The sequence below is a fragment of the Castor canadensis genome, chromosome 3 (genome assembly GCF_047511655.1).
Source record: "Castor canadensis chromosome 3, mCasCan1.hap1v2, whole genome shotgun sequence".
Lineage (NCBI taxonomy): Eukaryota > Metazoa > Chordata > Mammalia > Rodentia > Castoridae > Castor > Castor canadensis.
In genome coordinates, this window is record NC_133388.1 from 10,893,650 (window position 1) to 10,911,983 (window position 18,334).

Here is an 18,334-nt window from a genome sequence, read left to right on the forward strand (position 1 = left end):
TTTCCCCCTCCCATCTTGAGTTCAAAGCTGGCCAATTAAGAAACCTAAACAGTGCGGTCTTTTCCCTGCATCATTGGCTTGTAAAACTTTCCCTGCAAACGAGGCGACTTTATTCGCCGGGCAGAAGAAGAATGTAATTTTCCTGACCTGCCCCTTTTGCTTTGAGGAGAAGGTGGGGAGGGAAAGAGAAAGACGAAGGGGGGTGGGGGAGAAGGGAAGGAAAGGAAAGAGAGAGAAAAAGAGAGAGAAAGAAATTGAGATTGAGATAGATTTTAATAAACAGACGGGACTTGGGTGCCAGGGGCCTGTGGACCGCTTTGTGCGGTCTGGAACGCAAAAGCGGCTTGCGGTGGGGAGGCGGGACGCTCCGCAGTTTGGGGGTGGAACTCAAAAGTCCTCGGGCTCTGCAGCTGAGCCTCCTGTCCTGCTCCCATGACACCAGGCGCCACCGATGCAATTTCCCGTGTGCCTAGACCAGGCAACTTGCAAGACTCTTTTCCAGACTTGCGCTTCGGACCTCCAGTAACCAACCCCTCTTCCTCTCCTGCCCGGTGCGCTTCACGCTTCTGTGCCCACTCTTGTCGCCCCGAGCTGGGGCAGAGTCCGAGATCCTCCCGCCCAGTCGGCGTGGGGCTTTGAATCCCGCCCTCCCGGTTGGGGGGAGGCTTCGAAGTTGGGGTCCATTAGCGCCCGTTCACTGCCAGGCCAGAGCACACAATGACTTTCTCCAGTGCTGGCGGCGCCGAGCTCTGACTCGGGGCGCGGGGAGTGCCCGGCACTCTCGGACGGCGCTGTGCAGATACTCTGACAAGTCGCGCCCGGGACCTCCTCTGGGGGCAGCGCCCCGCCCCCAGCCGGCCTAGGTCCTGCTGGGGGGCTCCGCAACACTGCTCCTGGTCCTTGGGAGCGCCTGGTTTCCGCCTGGCGGCCAGCGTCGCAGACTTGCTCAGGCCTCTCCATCTTGCGCCTAGGGCGCGCGCTGTACGCCGTGGGCCACCGCCTTCCTGCTCTCCCTGACTCGGGCCTGCGGCGAACGTTGATTGTGCCTGGAAGGGCGGGAGGGCCGAGGGGACTGCAGGCCCATGCATAATTCGGGGGCTTAATGGGCCAGCTGCCGTAGCGGGGCGGGCGGAGGCGCAGCTGACCCTGCCCGCGTCTGGCCTTGCAGGGAAGGCGCGCTCCTTTCTTCCTCCCCTGATAGCTCCCCTCCCCCGCTCCCAGCCCGGGTGCGAGTTAGGCGGGAGGGTGGGCGAGTCTAAAGGCTAGCCTCGGGGAGGGGAAGGGCGTCCTTCGTGCATCCGTGCAACTTTTGTTTTGGGAGGCGTGTAGTGAACTTGGCTACCGTTGGAGTTGGAATGCTGGTTTCTTCCAAGCACTCGGCAGCCCCAGCCTTTTTTTTCTATTCCCTCCCCCGCCCCCTGGTGGCCCCCTGGCGGCCCCCGGCCCAGCCACAGCCCTGTGAGCACGCCCCTGGCCCCGGGCCAGCCCCCCCTTCCAGACTGCATGGAGGAGATGGATGGAGGCGGAGACCCAAGGTCAAGGGCGGAGAGGTCTCCTGCCAGGAGCCCTTTTGTGCGCACTGGGTCGCCCCTCCTCCACCAGTAGCCCCTTCACTGCCGGTGGGGTGCGCGCCCAGGCGCATGACCTTCCCAGGCCTGGGGAATTGCTTTTCAGGACCTCTGGAAGCCGCCAGTGGCCCCTTCCCTGAAACCGCTGCGCATGAAGGGAAGGCCTCTTCGTGTGGGTGTCATTTGTCCTGGATCCCTGGGGCTCCGGGTGATCCCCTTTCAGCCCGCCTCCATTGCTGGGAAAGGGTCGCGAGGTCTTCAGCCCACTTTAGCGGGACAAATCCAGGTGAGGCCCGGAAGGAAGGAGCCTCAGAGAATTTCCTTGTGTAGTTTGTGCTCGGGCAGGGCAAACAGTCCTATCCCAAAGTGATTTTCTTTGGAACCTTTTTTTCCCCTCGGGGGAAGAAAGGGAACCAGCTTTTTTAGAGGGAAATCCTAAGGGCTGGGACTTTAAAGTATTTTCCCAATTGTGTGAGAATGGAGTCTTTCACTAGAGTTAGGCGTACGGAGCCTCCTGGAATTACTAGGAATTAATGTCACTCTTGCCTCTAGCCCAGGCTTCTCTTGTCATAGCGCCCAAAGAGAATTTGTATGTAAATGGTCACCTTGCTAGGCGTCTCTCTTTATTTTTGCTTCTTAAAAATTGGCTTCTCAATTGTTTGAAGCACTCCAATAGGCCCATAAAAATCAGGAAAAGCAGCGGTTGAACCCAGTGTATCTACCACAGAGCTCTTAAGAAAATGCTCAGGCACCCAAAGCTGTTATTCTGGAAATAAAAATGTACGCTGTTTGCCTATGGAAGATAAAAAGTTTACCTTCACCGTGGCAGCTTTTCTAGCCTAGAATTGAATTCATGTCTCTATTCTCTATTATTTAGAAATAAGTCCGAACTAGACAGAATAGATCCGCTATAGCAGTAGCAAGGTAGTTTTAAAAATATGTGTATGCTAATCTATTTGTGATTTGGTCAGACACAGTATCTCACTCCTGCCCTTTTCCACGTGCTGCATAAACCATATCTTCCTGACATTTTGAGTTAAGAGGTGATCTTAAAAAAAAAAAAAACTCTGATTCAGCTGATCCGAACTTTGAGCAGCTAGTTTTTCTGGTGGAGGTATTTGTCAATTTACTTGCTGAAAGGCAACCAATTCAATGCTTGGGAACTCAAAGCTACTGCCAGTCCTGGACAGGAAGGTTTTCATATCTGTCTGAACTTGCTCGATGATTTCTCAGACGTCCATTTATGACAGTTCCAACAAGATAGAATCTGCCTCTGAATATCTGTAAATATGGGTAAAGATCACAATTCACTACTCATAATGGGCAAGACGAAAAGGCAGATTCTCTTGTTTGATTAATATTTATGTTACTGGATTCCTTTACAGAAAGCAAGATGAAACACTAATTGTGTGTGTGTGTGTGTGTGTGTGTGTGTGTGTGTGTGTGTGTTTGAGGGGCCTCGGCCTAGGTCTCTGCAGTTCATTTGGAGCGATGCATATTTTCAGATTTTTGGAGGCCAGGTGTATTTGAGGGGTGATTGTTCATCTTTTGCTTGAGAGACAGGTACCCCGGGGTTGCCTGAGTTAGTGGGTATCACACCAAGGAGGAGACCAACTTATCACCCATGTTTCCTTTATTTTGACAACTCAACAGTGATTAACAATTAGACATGATTTCTCTTGTAGGTTTGGGTTAAGGCTGGGAGAAGAGTAGTGAAGAGTCTCATCTAGAATCTTCCTCCAGGTCTGCTTGAGCCCCCCTGGATGCTCTCCTTCCTTGCTGGGGATGGATGGTGTTGGTACACTTACTTTCAGTGTTTGAGTTGCAGGAGGCTCTGAATCCTGGGCTGTGTAGACAGGGCACAGGTGGCTTTGCTTGGCTTTGTGCAGGAGCACTGTGTGGGAGATGTGCCTGGAAATGAGACATTTTGTCATCTGGATCCTGTTGAAATTCAACCAGTGGGATTGGGTAGCCAAAGGGATCTGAGAAAACCTGCTTCCGAGGCACCTTCCATCTTACTGCTTTGAGAAACACACATCTTCTTACAAGTGTGGCTTCCCTTCATGGCACCTGAGTCCTGCCTAGGCATTTGATAAATACTTGTTTTTGCTGGAATGTCAGGGGCCACCTCAGGGTGAAGGCACCAGAGTGGAGAGGTTGGCATGCAGCCTTGCACAGCCTCATGTGTTTGCTTCCTCCGCCGCCCAGGGTGGACCAGCTCCTCTGCCAGTGTCTGCATCCATAAAATGGGGATGTGCCCTTGTTTATGGTTCTGTCACCATCCAGATAGGAACACAAGCCAGTCGGCAGAGTGAAGCAATGGCTGATTGTGAAGATGTCATAGAAGTGGAGACTTATTGTTCAGTGTGTGGGGGCGGGGTGACTCATTTGTAAATGGAAAAGGAGTCAAATAGCTGGTTGCATAGAGTGTCATTTTTAATGCAAAGAGGAAGCATTTGGGGCTTTGGTGGGGGTTCAGGAAGGCAGGACTTGGATTTTCAATGTGGTAACCCAATACCACTAGGAAACACCCTACCCCCATCCCCATTCATTTTAGAGGACTGTCCCTGCAGGCTTCCGACTCTTCCTAGCTCCTTATTATTGTTGGGGACTGTCACATGATTCAGAATCCTAACATACAGTAGTAGCATTGCTGTTGCCCTTGACCTGAATATCCCAGACAAGGTATTTTTCTTGATACTTGGTTTCAGGCCCCAGAAGAAGGGGAGGAGCAGGAACAGGCAGTGTAGACCTGGGTTGGGAAGAAGGCATACAGCAAGCAGCCTTTAAGTGCACAGTCTTGCGAGGTGCAGGTGAGGAAACATCTCGGTGCACACTATTGAGGAAATTTGTGTTTTCTTTTCACTGCCACCTCTCAAACTTAACAAAAATTGGCATTTATACCCACAGAGTACACAGCTGGCTGCCACGAAATGGTACCTCGCTAGGGAGATGCAGGCCTCCGGTGGCCTGTTGGGGGCTATGCTTTACTTTTTTGTTGTTATTTTTCTTTCAGAGGCTTGGTTTCTTTTTTCTAGCAAATGCTGGATGACCTGAATTTGATTTTTAATAAGAATAACCTCTGGCAGGGTCCCCAACCTTTGGGTCAGTCTCTTTCTTTAGAAATATGGATGCTGTTGTTACATATTTGGCTTGTTCACCCTGCTTGGGGCCTGAGTTTGGGGTGGGGCTGGGTGAGTGTGCACTCTCCCTTCCCCAAGGGGCCTTGGCAGAGCCCCTGTTTCAGCATCTGGGCTGAAGTGGGGTGGAGACGGCAGATACCCAGAGTCTACCTTGCTGCAGGCTTGAAGCCAGGAGGTGTGTGGCTCCATAATTGAACACAGATCTCAATAATTTCCATGTGGGCCCTAAAGGATGAGCAGGGGCTGCCATGATGTTTTGTTTCTCCCCGTGGCTGGGGGCTGGACCTGGAAGCTTCTAACCTTCCAGTTCCACAAGCCTTCCCCTGTCCCTAAGGCCACATCACTGGGTTTGCAAAAAAGGTAGGAAGCAGACAAGATCATGGAAAGCCCATGTAAAATACTGTTTCTGTGAACTGCCTCTTCCATCTTTTCTTGATGGTGGCTCGTTAACTAACCAGCAGATTAGCACTGCCTTCTTTTGACACAGACATACATTTTGGGGTAGAAGATTCTCTTTGTCCCCAAACTCCAACCGGAACCTTTCAGAAAGTCTCCCTACTGAGCTACCTCCTCTTCTCTCCTGGTTGTCCTCCCTGCTCCCCCCTTCCTGCCCCCTCCTACCCACCCTTCCCTTAAACCCAAGTGGGCTTGTAGCTGAGTGGAGGACAGGCACATTAAACACAGCTAAATAAATCATGTTTACGCTTGCCGTTCTTGGTAGTGAAAAATCTGCTGGCTGCTTCTACTTCCTTATTTCTCAGCATTTGCTTCCTACCTGTTTTTGAGCCCATGCCCAGAAATAGTAGTTTTGTCAAATGAGGGGATAATGCCAGCCAGCCTCTCCTGCTGCCAAGGAAGCTGCTGGATTTTGCAAAACAGAGTGACGTTTTTTTTCAGTGACACTGATTTTTTTTTTTCCAAAGAAATTAGGATGTAGAATAAGGGAATTAAAATGCACTTAGGAAGGGGGAAAAAAAAGCTCCCTCGTTCACCCCTACTGCTCAGGGGCATGGAGTTAGCAGGCTTAGAGAAGAAAGGTCTCATTTTTGTTTGCACTTGGCCGCTCCCAGGGCAGCAGGCAGCCATTGGAGGCGGAGAGGCTGCTCTGGACCCAGAGAGCTGAGTCAGGTTCCCTGCGTCCCAAGACTTCATTTTTTTCTGCCGTTTTGGTGATGTGGTGCAAGGTTTTTTTTTCCTCTCTCTTTCTCTCTTTTTCTGTTTGGTTTCGTGTCTGTTTAGCTTCTGAGGTCTCCTGAGCAGTGCTTGCCACATTCTTCCTCTGAGGTTGCAGTTAAGAATCTCGTCCTGGTCTGGTTTGGGAGCTTTTTGGGATCTTAGCCACATTGTCATTGTTTATACAGAAGATCAGCTGGGGAGGCCTCCCTTCCTCTGGGTTTTATCCGCAACATTGGTTTGGGGGCATCTGAAAAGTCATTTTCGTGATGGGTGCTGTTTGCTGGGCAGAGAACTTCCTGGGTAATTACAGCCAAATATAGGCTTTCAGATTAAAAAAAAATTATAAACAATTTCAAAAACAAGCAAGTGGTAATTAAACACTGCACAGCACTGTAAAGAGGTGAAACTTGCCTTATCATGGACTCTTTGCCGAATTTCTGTAGCGGTTCTGTCTGAGGTCCAGTACAGTCCTGTTCCAAGAACAGCCGGGGGAAAAAATTACAACAAAATCAAAGTCGGCGTGCTATGATTTCCCCCTAATTTCTAATGGGAATTCTGTGCAATAGAAATGATATTTCCATTGAGAACGTGCTCTCCGTTCATTAATTACATTAGATAGCGGTGTAAGCCTCAGCTGAACGGAAACCTGTGCTGCAGCCGCGTCGGAGCAGGCTAGATTGAATCGTAAGGAGGAATGTTACTAGTGTTAATGTGCTAACGATCTTTATTAAATTAATCCAGCGAAGTGTTAATTTTTACAAATTTTGTTGTGCACACACTGCATGTCACCTCTGGTGTGTTAGGAGATGAAAATGGATTTCACGTCAAAAAATAAGTAAGAAGGTGGCTGTCAGACTGCTCCTGTAGAAGGAAATTTGTGAGTTTTGCAGTCAAATGCTACCGGGCTGAAAAGAAGGCTCCTAATATGTATATTAAATACCATCTACATGCAGAAAACTCAGTTAAAGGAACTACTTGGTTGAAAGTAATTACAGGCCTGTTCAATTTTTTAGTGAGTGACATTTCAGATTTCGCCTAAAAACATAAAGAGGCCATAGAAAGATTTTGTTCTTATGTGGCATTGAACCTCAGTATTCTGTGTGTCCATTAGAAAAAGGTAAAAGGAAGTGAAAAGGAGGGGAAAAAAACGACTCACTCATCACCAAAATCCAGGGGAGGTCTGGATTTGTTTTATTATAATAGCAGTGATCAATTGCTTATAGCTCTAATAAATGCAAGTGAAAACAAAATATGCATTTGAATTGTAGCACAAGCCCTATTTTAACAATTTTTTTAAAATTTATTTTTTATTTCCCTCTCTTTTAAGAAATGTTCTATTAACCAAGCTTATTTCTATTCCATCTAAAACAAGAAACCCTGCTGGCCCTGTGGTTGTGAGTTCCCTTACCTGTCCAGGTAGAATTTTATGGTCTGATCTTAAGAAGGTCAGTGGGGCCCATCTGTACCTGAAATTTCAGTCCTCTCCTGCCTGCTGCCCATTGGACTTATCGCCAAAACCTCCTTGCTGGGCACTCCATTTTCTTTATGTTCTTTTTATTGGCCGTACTGTGTTATTTTCATTCTTAATTCCCTGGGATTCTCAGTTTAGACTTCCTTCCTCCTTCTGTTTATTCTCCTGCACTCTCTGTACATGGTGTTTGAGCAAAAGCCAGGGTTGGAGTTTGTGGGGCCTTCGAACCACAACGACTTCCTGAGCTCACCAGTTTTTAAACATGTTTTATGGAGGACCAGATTTTTGACAAGAGTCAGGTTCAGTGTTTCCCGGTTTATTCATATGAGGCCCAGAGGATGCTGGTGGGAGGAGATGCTGGGGAGAAAAAGGTGTAGTTTAAAACTCACTGTAGGCACCAAATCTGAAGATTTGTTTCCTGGTTTATTTACCTCACGTGACATGTGACTGCTGTCTTCACTATGGATTTTTTCCCTCCAGCTGTAAATTAGTGGAAATATGGGCACATGTCTAAGGGATGTCTGGCCAAGCTTGTCATTGGAGTGTGGTCCCTAAGTTCTATCTGGGAAAGGGTGCCAGGTCCTGACCCTATGTCCCAAATTCTTTATATTCAGAATGCAAAAGATTTAGCCAGCCGTTTACTTCAGTATGTAGACTGCACTTTTCATCTACTGGTGCTTTCTGTGGGTATGTGTAATACACTGCTTGTTGCTCTGGATGCAACAGAAGATAAAATTCCTAAAGGATCTTGAAGTTGTATGTGAAGGCAGAAGCTGCTAAAGATTGAAGCAACTACCCAGCCTAAATCAATGGCCTAAATCAGTTAAAAAAAAAAAAAAAAAAAAAAAAGCGAGGATGTTGGGGGAGTACAGCTGCTTCTTATTGGCTAGCAGTTTTAGGGGACATTGGGAATCTGTCAGCACCAGTTTTGTCCTTGGCCTCTACGGACTCTAGGCTGTGCATGCAGACAGAGTGTAACCCGTCCTCTTTGCTGATATGACATGTGTGTGGCTGTGTGTTTGTATATATATGTAATCTCTATATAGTATAGATGTGTATGCACACATCTTTCCAAGTAGTCAAACACATGTCCCTAGGCTTGCCTGTGCTGCCAGAATCATGGGCCCCAGTTTGGTGGACCCTGCCTGCCGAGGTCATCGTAGAAGAGCCCTGTTTGCTTTCCTGTGTACATTCTCAGGCTGGGATGCACAGGCCTCATCATCAAGTGGTCGTAGCTGATTTGCATTCCTGCAGTTCTGAAAGCTCCAGGGGTTTCCCCAAGAGAGAAGTAAAAGAGCCCAGGCTGTTATCCCCTTGCAGATGCCTGCCTGGCAGTTGGAATGGGGAGCCCCAAGCAGTTGGTCATCCTCTTTAATCTTACCCTGAATGGTTCACAGGAGATGGTTCAAGGACACCCGTCCTTCCCAGCAACACCTGAAATTTTCTCTGCTTTCTCCCTGGGATGCCTTTTGGGAGGACCATCAGAGATGCTGGGATAGGTGATGTGGCCTTACCATATCCTTGGCTCAGGACACAGAAAGGGTCTGTGCGGGAATCAGCTGTCTGTGAGGGCTTCTGCAGCTTGCATCTTGGGGAAATTGGGGTTGGCAGCCATTGGAACAAGTGATTCTGGGCCCAGAAAGGGGTGTGACTGCTGCCTGTTTCTAATTGCAAGACCCCCAACAGGGAGGGGTGGACATTTCCTTTCCAAGCCCTGGAACAAGATGGTGAACAGGTTTTGGTAGCATTCATGTTTGGTAGCATTCATGAGCCTTTCTTCATTCCCTTCTCTGGGATGCATTAAATGCACAGCATGTCGGGGAGTGAAAAGAGTTGGGGTGGTGATGCTGTGACCAATTTCAGGAGTGCCAGAGGAGGGAGAAGCTATGTGACTCAGGGTCCAAGAGATGAGTCTCTTGCCTTCCCGAAGTGGCCAAGCCTTTTCTTGATAGGTGAGGGAAATGTCCAGGGTCCACACAGAGCTATAAGCAGTGAGTGGGGTCTCTGGGTGGTCAATTGAAGCAGCCTCAAGCCCAGAGGTGAACTGTTGCCCCATATTCCCCTTGGCTAGCCAGTCCACCTCCCTCCCTGCTGTAGGGCACCCTATAGTGGCCCTCACTGTCAAGCAGGCCCAGGGGTTGGTGAGAAAGTGAGGCAGGCCCTTTCACTTGCATCCGAATTCCCAACTCCCTCCCTCCCCAGCATCTGCAGGACTTTTAGCAGGCAGCCTGCAGAAAGGCCAAGCATGGATTTGAACTCTGTTTTTATGTCTTCTGTGTAATGACCCTGAAGGATCTCTTTAAACACAGCTGTGCACACCCTTGTAAGACCTCATTTTCCCTCTTGTTACTCTTGTTCTAAAGGACACTTTACACATCTCCTCCTCCTCCCTGCCCCACCCCAGTCCCTGGCAGCAAGGGATTGGCGACTGTGATGGACACCACGTGCTCAGACAAAATAGTAGCACCTCACTTAGAACGAGAATCCAGAAGTGGGAGGTGGGACTTGGAGAGTCTCAGCTCCCTGCATAGATTTTTGAGGTCCTACAGTGACTGTGGGGCAGCGAGCTAGGCCATATGCATACCTACTCACTCTGTGCCTTCTCCTGTACTTGGAGGTTTTCATGGTAACTGATCACTTAAATGCTTTGATTTCTCTTTCTGCTTTCTATTTTATTATTGTTATTAACTATTATTAATATTTCTCGCAATAAAATGGAAAACAAATTCCAGTCTTTGCTGGTTTCCACACCTTGGTAATTAAAAATTAAGAAAAAGAAATGGAATTGTATCTGTGGAACGAAGGATTTATTTTTTGAGTAGTATCTCCCAGACTTGGGTAGCAACAGAGCAATTTTCTTAGAATTATTCTGTATTCCTGCTATCTCAGTTACTCCCCTTCTTCCCTTCTGAGGGGCGAGGTTGGGGGGAGAAGTAGAAAAGACATAGCGAGGAAGACCAGGCCTGGTGGAGTGAGTACCCATGCCTGTCTCATTTAAGGTGGCACTCCACTCCTTTGAAATAGGAAATTGCCAAAATGGATGTCATCAGCTGCTAATTAGATGTATTTTAACTGCAGGATCATTTTACCAGCTAATACTGTTATTATGTGCTTCAGCGTGAACCCGTGGTGGAGCTGTTACCATCTGAGTGCCTGGCCTTAGCAGACAACTAGTGTAGACTGTGAGGTTGATGGTGGTAGTTGGTGGTGGTACTTCCCCTTGGTGACAGCTGACCACATGGTCTTTTTGGCCCTGAAGGTGCCCAGGCTAGGCCCTGTGCTAAAGGTCTAAGTCCTTCCAACTTATAAGACAATGAGCACCCTGGTTTTACCTGTTCCCAGTTTCTGCCTGTGTGTAGACCAGACCCTGAGATCTCCAGACTGTGGGCACCAGTGGTCACATGCCCTGCTCCCCCCACCCACTTAGATGTCAAGGTCCCCCAGTCTCTAGGCCTGTGGGCCAGCCCAGGAGCAACACTGATTTATTGTGGCCACACTGATTGAAGTCTCGCCACCAGGACATTGTGCCCCAAATAGGCAGGTATGTCTGCATCTCAAATGTTGGTTTTTCAAGTCTGAGCTGGCTTTGCCTCCATCTTCTCTCTGTAGCAAACCGGAAAAAGAATCCCAATTTCCCCGTCATGGTGGGAGGAGGCAGGCTAGCTGGGATCAGATAATGATTCTTAAATATGAGCAATGCATTTGGCTTCATGTTACTCCTCCCTCCCCGCCTTAATACACAGTATTTTTATCATCCTTAAGACAAAGTAACTGGCAAAATATTTAAGTGATCAGAAAGAAATGTTTTTATTTGTCTGCTTGTGAATTGGGTTATCTGCCTATCTTGTTTATGAAATTTGGGGCTGCCTTTCCCTCGTAGTGTGTTCGCCTCTCAAATCTTTCCCCGCTCCCATTTCCATATTTCTGCGTGCTTGTTCTTTGTTAATCACTTGGCAAGCGCTTATTTGAATATTAAAAATTTCTTTAATCATCAAAGGCAGGAGAACAGTCTCATGAATATTCATATTTTTCCCCCTCCTCAGACTGGATTCTAGTTCATTACCCTGCAGTAAAAGCCAAACAGCCATCAATCGCCCTCATTACAGGCTCTGGCGTTTTGATTGGCTGCCTGCTGCCCAGAGCTTTTTTTTTTTAAATTTCCCCTTTCTCCTATAAGCTGTCTTGTACCTGCCAACAACCAAAAAAAAAAAAAAAAAACAAACAACAATGCAAGAATAAATTTCTCTGGTTGAAAAACAACTTTGCAAACTTGTCAAACAGTCCCTGTGGCTTGCTGCCGCTTTAGCGGCCACCAGAACCACCTCCCTACCCACGTTCTCCGGCCTCTCCCACACCCCCCCAAAAAGACTCACGGAAAAAAAAGACACGGGGGGAAGGGCGCGCGAGAGAATTAAATAAATAAATGAAAAGGGAGAAACTTGAGCCTCAGAGATGAATATTTGTCAAGAGAGTTGACGTAAGTTTCATTTGCATAATGACTTTGTACTTCTGCATTAATAAAATTTGCATATGAAGCCATGTTAATTACTCCTGATCATGCTTTTTGCATTCATGCATAGTAATTTTCTCCGACTTGTGAGAATTAATGTCTTGGCATGGGGGGAGGGGGCGCGGGGACTGTCAGGTTCCCTTGCCAGTGTCCCTCGCTCACGTGCGCTGGCTCTCCTGTCTGTCTCCTTCCTTGATCTATGACTCATTTCTGCACTATCAGTAGGAGTTCTCGCCTTAAAAAAACGTATCCGTTAAAAGGCACCAGTAGGGAGAAAAATAGAGCTCTCCGCACAGCGTCTTCCAGGCCACCTCTAGCGGGGAACACGCAGTGTGCAGGCCCCCCACCACCCGGGAGGGGCGGGTGCGGGGAAGCCAGGCTCGCGTCCCGCGCGGACCGGCGCGGCCGTTTCCAGGCGTTTTTGTGTCTTCACGCTCCCGCCGGTGGGCGTGTCGCCGCAGTGCGCATGTGCGAAGCGTGGAGCACAGCCTCTGCTAGGCCAGGCTGGAGCGAGGTGGGCTCGCGAGCCCTTGGGAATGCCCCGTGCCCAGGAGGGCATTAGCAGTGATGTTATCCCTTGCTTTGGACCCTAAGAACTTCATGGCCTTATTTGGAGACTTTTTGGAACCCTCTTGTAGGTGATGCAAAGAGCAAGAAGGCAGAGTCTGACCCAAATGAGCCCAGTGGACCTGGGCGCCTTCTTGAGACTCCTGAGCCTCAGAATCCTCACTTGTGAGAGGGGGATCAGGACGACTCACACCCCTACCCCTGAAGGCTGTGGGCTTCCATGAGATGATGCAGGTAGTAATTGCTTATTTCTTTTTTTTCTAATTAAAACGAACTTTCATGACAAGAAATCGAGCCAGCCAGGGTTTTATTTTTAAGCCATCTGGATCCCACATCAAACAGGACTTGGTGTCCTTCTGCCACACACCTCCGTGCACGTGGGTTGTTTGGACTGTCACAGACCTCAAAAGAAAGCGTTTTAAACGATTTAAAAAAAAATTTTTTTTTTGAGGTGCTGAGGATTGAAACCAGGGCCTTACACATGCTAAGCAAGTGCTCTACCACTGAGCTGCATCCCCAGCCCAGAAAGCTTGTTTTAAAGAGTGCCTTGCTGGGCTTTGTATGGTACCCTCCTCCTCAGAAAGCAATGGTGAGATAGTAAGAAGCCCACCACAGGGGGCTGGTGGTAAGAGCACCTGCCTAGCAAGTGTGAGGTCCTGAGTTCAAACCCCAGTGCTGCCAAAAAAAAAAAAAAAGAAGGATCCATAGGGGTTAGGAAGAGCTCCAGAATTGGAAATTAATGGAGAGTGACCATTTTTTAATTTTTTTTTTTTTTTTTGGTCATGAAGGATAGTAACCATGTTTACTAGATGCCTGGCTGTTTATTGCCCTGATCCTCCCTTTAAAAAGGAGGGAACTGAAGCTCTGAGGAAGTAACCATATTAGGGCATATACAGAGAAGGTGGCCTGGGATGTGTACTGAGGGCCAGAGACAAAGTCCTCATCTTTTGACTTTTTTTTTTCTTTTGGCAGTACTGGGCTTGAACTCGGGACCTCACACTTGCTAAGCAGATGCTCTACCCCTTGAAGCCATGCCTCCAGGCCTTTTTTGCCTTTATTTTTCAGATAGACTCTTGAGTTTTTGCCTGGCCTCAGACTTAGATCCTCCTACTTAGGCCTCCTGAGTAGCTGGGATCACAGGCATGCACCATCACACTGGGCTTATTCATTGAGATGGGGTCTTGCTAACTTTTTGGCTGGGCTGGCCTTGAACCTTTATTCTCCTAATCTCTGCCTCCTGAGTAGCTGGAATTACAGGCAGGAGCCACGGAGCCTGGCCTGATTTCTTTTAAAATTAAGATTCACATAACATAAAATTCATTTAAATTTGTCCCATCAGTGGTTGTGCATATACTCAAAATTTTGTGAAGTTATCACCACTAAGTCCAGATAATCTAATCCATCACCCCCTAAAGATAATTCTGTCCCATCAGCCTCACTCCCTACTTCTGCCAGGAGTGACAATCACTATTCTCTGTCTCTGTGGATTTGCCTGCTCAGGATTCCATCCATGGTGGCTTCCTTCCTCACTTTCGACTTTTGCAGTAGCTATATTCCTTGAGTTCCACCTGTAGGCAAAGCTCTGGTATAAGCTGTCCACTGGGGACCCTCCCATAGGGCAGAGGATGCTCTGAGTCCCAGAGAGGCCTGACCCTGCAGCCCCTCCTCTGCCCCGAGCAGGCGGGCATCAGTGAGGTCAGCCTTCCTAACGAGGCCCTGTGACCTGTCGGGTCCACCCATCCACTACCCTATGTGCATGACTTTACCCTGGCAGACCTTGGCCTAGCCCCATCTTTTTCCTTTCCAGAAGGTGAAGTCTGTGACTAGAGGGCTATTTCCTTCCTGGTCCTGGCCCTCTTCCCATCAGAGGGACAGAGTTGGCTCCTGTTGTTCTTGGGACAACGGTCACCAAGTTGACTTCTCAGCCATGAGGAGTGGTGCTGGGAGTCAGTCTATAGACCCTTGTGGAGTGGGGTGTTCTCACTGCTGAGCTAGGCCACTGTCATGGCTACAGATGATCCTGGGCCCTCTGTGGTCTGGAAGGAGGGCCCCCATAGGAAATCAAGGCCAGTAGTGGACAGGGCCAAGTGTATAGTGTCTAGTGCTGGGGGCTTTCAGGCAAGGCTTCCAGAGGAGGCAGGTGACACTGGCCTCAGATGCTGACATTTCTTGGGGCTCTCAGTAAGCCTAGGGCATGGTGTCCACTCAGCCTCTTGGGCTGGAACTGCTCCGGGGTTCCTCTACCACACCCTTCCGAGGCTGTTGCTAGCTCACAAACATCCGGGCCTCTGGGCTAGCTGAGTACAAAGGCTTCACTGGTCCAGGGCCCTGAGAAGTGTTGGTGTTAGCTTTGTTTGCCTCTTGGCAGGACATCAACTGTCCCTAAGCTCCGAGTTGAGGGTTTTCTCAGATGCTCTGATGCCCCTGAGCCCGTATTCATGTTTCAGAGAAGCATGAGGTACAGAGAAAGCCTTGGTTTGGGACTCAGGCAGTGGGATTTTAATGGGGTGGGCTGCTGGTAAATACAGTTTTCTGCAGTCTCTGCCTCTGTTTCCCCATCTGTGTAATGGGTGTTCTAAGTCCCTGTCCTCTTGGGTGTGTTAGGAAGCTCAGTTGCAGAAGACTGATAGGCTCCTGGCCTACAGTGGACTTGCAGGACCCTGTGGCTCACCTAGGATAGCGGAGTGGGCAGATCTCCACCTGTGTAGACCTGCACCAGGAGGTGAGGCGCTGTGGTCTCCCTGGTGGAGCCAGCCGGGCTCAACTGCCCGTCATCTTGTTGATGTTTTCTTTTTGTCTCTCTGATGCTTCCCTGCTCAATTATTTACCCAGGGAATTTGGGCTTCTTCACTTGTGGTTTTGGCAAGCGCTTCACACAAATGTTTTGCCCTGGTGGTCTCTTAGCCATGTAAGATAAACGGCCAAATCAAACGCAGGCCTTGCCGGCAGCCGAGGCAAACTGTGGTGCTGGGCGGAGGCGAGGTGGCCCAGCCAAGGCCCTGGTCTGGTCATTGCTGCCACTGTTGTTGTCAAGTGGGAGGGAGCAGGGTTTGGGCAGTGCCAGGTTGGCTTTCTTGGGGTGATGGAGGGAGGAGGGGGTCAAAGCCTTCTGACTGTTGCTAGGGTTTAGGTGCTGCTTGCTGGGAGCTGGGGAGAGGCCCCAGCTGGTGGTCAACTGGGCAGGAGGCTAAACAGAGCCCAGACCCTCAGAGGTGGCCTTGAAGTGGCCCAGGCCTGTTCAAAGAGCTCATCCTGATGTAGCAAACTGTGGTGACTCTGAGTTTCCTGGCTCTTTCAGAGAGGGGTGGCACTGATTTTTTTTGGGAAAAAAAAAATCTCAATTGGAACCTGTTCCAGTTCACTCCAGAAGACCTCTCATGGGAGGGATATTTCCTGGGAATGGGGTCCTGACAGTTGCTCTGTGTCCTCGCCCCCTGCACTAGGCTTCCGGATGCAGGGGTTCTGGTCCCCAGACAGCCCCACCTGGCAGCTGTGGATGTAGGACTCTCCTCAGTGTCCCCTGCCCACTTCCTTGAACCCTTTGTCCCGGCTTGTGTCCTGGCCGCCCTCCCTGTAGGGCCGCACCCTGGGGGCCTCCCACCCTTGAAAGCTGGCCCGCAGCCCTGTACCCCGGGCCCCTCCTGCACCCTGAGCCCCTTGTGCAGTCCAGAGCCCGACTGACCAGTCTTTTCTATTGTTTTTTCTCCAGGGCCGTGCAGGCCTGCCCAGCTGCCAGCGATGGCCCCCATAGCTGCCTCCTCCTCCCACCCTCACACATCCGTGATTACTTCACCTCTGCGTGCCCTGGGCGCTCTCCCGCCCTGCTTCCCGCTGCCCTGCTGCAGCGCGCGCCCCCTGTCGGGCGACAGGACTCAGGGTGAGGGTCAGACGGAGGCTCCCTTTGGATGCCAGTGTCAGTTGTCAGGTAACACAGCCGCCGCGGTGGTTGGGGGGGGTGGGCTCCCGGGATGGAGGGGTGTGCCCCGGGCAGAGCTGGGGACTGAGGTGGGGACCCAGGGAGGAAGTGCGACCCCCACCCAAAAGGCATTTTTGGGGGTACCAGGGGAAGTGGCAAAGGATGTCAATCAAACTGTAAACCAGTGCCAGGTCCCCAGGGGTTGGAGGGGGGGACTCATCACCTCCCACCCATCCTGAGAGTCTCACTCCCAGAATGCACTGCCCAGCCTGCAAATTTCATCTCTTTGGGCTGTTTAGCTAAAGCTTAATTGGATAACGTTTAACATCTGAGGTTTTCTTCTGCCCTTGCCTCTGCCCCTCTCCCCCCCGCCCCTACCCCCAGACAAGGCTAGAGAGGATTCCTCAGTTGTCTGTGTACATCGCCGGAGCCATCCAAAATGCTGAGTTTCTTTTTGGGACAATGTGTTGCCCATTAACTTAGAGGAAAAAAAATTGCTCCAAAGGAGCCTTTTAAAAACTTGTGGCCATGGGCGGGAGTAAAACACTGTGGGTGTGCGGGGGTGGGGGAGGTGGAGTAGGGGGTGTGCATTGATGCCAGGGTGCCTAGCACCCACTGTGTGCATGTCTGGCTCTGGGATGACCTCAGACCTGCACATCTGTGCCCACACCACTCCTTTGGCTCCCCTGGGAGGGCTGTGTGACTGCCCATTATACAGAGAGACAGGCAGGGCCAGGTGGTGGCACAGTCAGCGCCATCTCCTTGCTCTCTTTCCCAGACAAAACCCAAACTGCTATGGCCTGGGTTCGTGGGCAGAGGCCCTCATTGCAGCCTGACAGCAGGGCCTGGTGTGCAAGTGCTGTGGCCACTGGAGCCAGGGACGCTGACACAGACTCACGTGGTGAGCAGCTGTGGCCTGGTTTCCGTGGTAGGGGCCAGGAAAGGAGAGGCTGGTTGCAGAGCTGGGGCAGATTCAGTTTGTCCCCGCTTTGTCACCAGGCATGTTGTAGGCTTTCTCTTGACTTGAGTTGTTAAAGGAAAACGATTTTTATTGGGTAGGTTTTGCTTTTCATTGACACTGTCCCAAGGGACAATTCTGCAAAAGGCCTCAGGTAGCCTCTGCTCTAGGGGAAGAGCTCCCTGGGTCTTCCTGCTAGTAGAGTGGCCTGCAGTCCTCAGTACCCCCCACTCCTATGACAGGTGGTAATGTCATAGGGTCTGGCTTCTAAGGAGGTTTTTCTTGTTTCTTACTGGGCTTATGTCTTAAATGCACAAAGCAGAACCAAAACTCACTCTGGAAGGAGTTGGGATAACTTGCAAAGGAGCAGCTTCCTGTCCTGAGTCACCTGGTCTCAGGGCAATTAGGACTTGAATCCTGGCCTGATAGATCTGTTCTGGGCATCTGTGGAAGACCCTGCTTGCAGAGTGAGGGATGTCTTCTCTTCTGGGTGGCTGCCCTGCTCTCATGGCTTCCTGTAATTAATGCTGCAGCCTGCAGCCACTCGGGGAGCCACGCTATCAAAGATCACTCTGAGTGTTTATGACTGGACTCAGTCAAGTTCTGCGTGTAGAAACACGAGCTTCTTGCCAGAGGCACACCGCTGGGGCTTGCTTAACCCTCTGTTGGCTCTGACCCTCCCTTGAAACTGTCAAAGTTGAGGAGAACTAGCAGGGGACTGAGCACTTCTGTAATGTGGCTTGACCCTCCTGGCATCATAGTATTGTGTAGCACCGAGCAGGAGCCATTTCTGTCCCCATTGTGCAAACACGGGGAGTGAGGAAGGCTCAGGGAGGGGGATGGCCGGGCCCAGATTACAGAACTGGGATTAGTCCTGCGGGGGTCTCCAGACAGACAAGGCCACTGTGTCTTCCTATGTCCAGCAGAGGACAAACAAGGTTTGCATTGCTTCGGCTTCTGGGGAACCCTGCCGGCAGACTGTCCTCACACACTCTACCCAGTTTCCTAGAATGATTGCATTTTGA

The 18,334-nt window shown here is 50.0% G+C and overlaps 1 protein-coding gene across 5 annotated transcripts in view; it reads left to right on the forward strand.

Moving 5' to 3' along the window:
* The window catches only part of Bcl11b (BCL11 transcription factor B), an 89,648-nt gene that overhangs the window by 23,149 nt on the left and 48,165 nt on the right, over positions 1–18,334 (forward strand). For 3 of the 5 annotated variants that reach the window (XM_074067187.1, XM_074067184.1, XM_074067183.1), the window contains one exon: positions 16,145–16,360. The exons of the other annotated variants lie outside the window; for them this stretch is intronic. In XM_074067187.1, the coding sequence (XP_073923288.1) occupies positions 16,145–16,360 (216 nt within the window). The remainder of the gene's footprint in view (positions 1–16,144; positions 16,361–18,334) is intronic. 5 annotated transcript variants of the gene reach the window in all.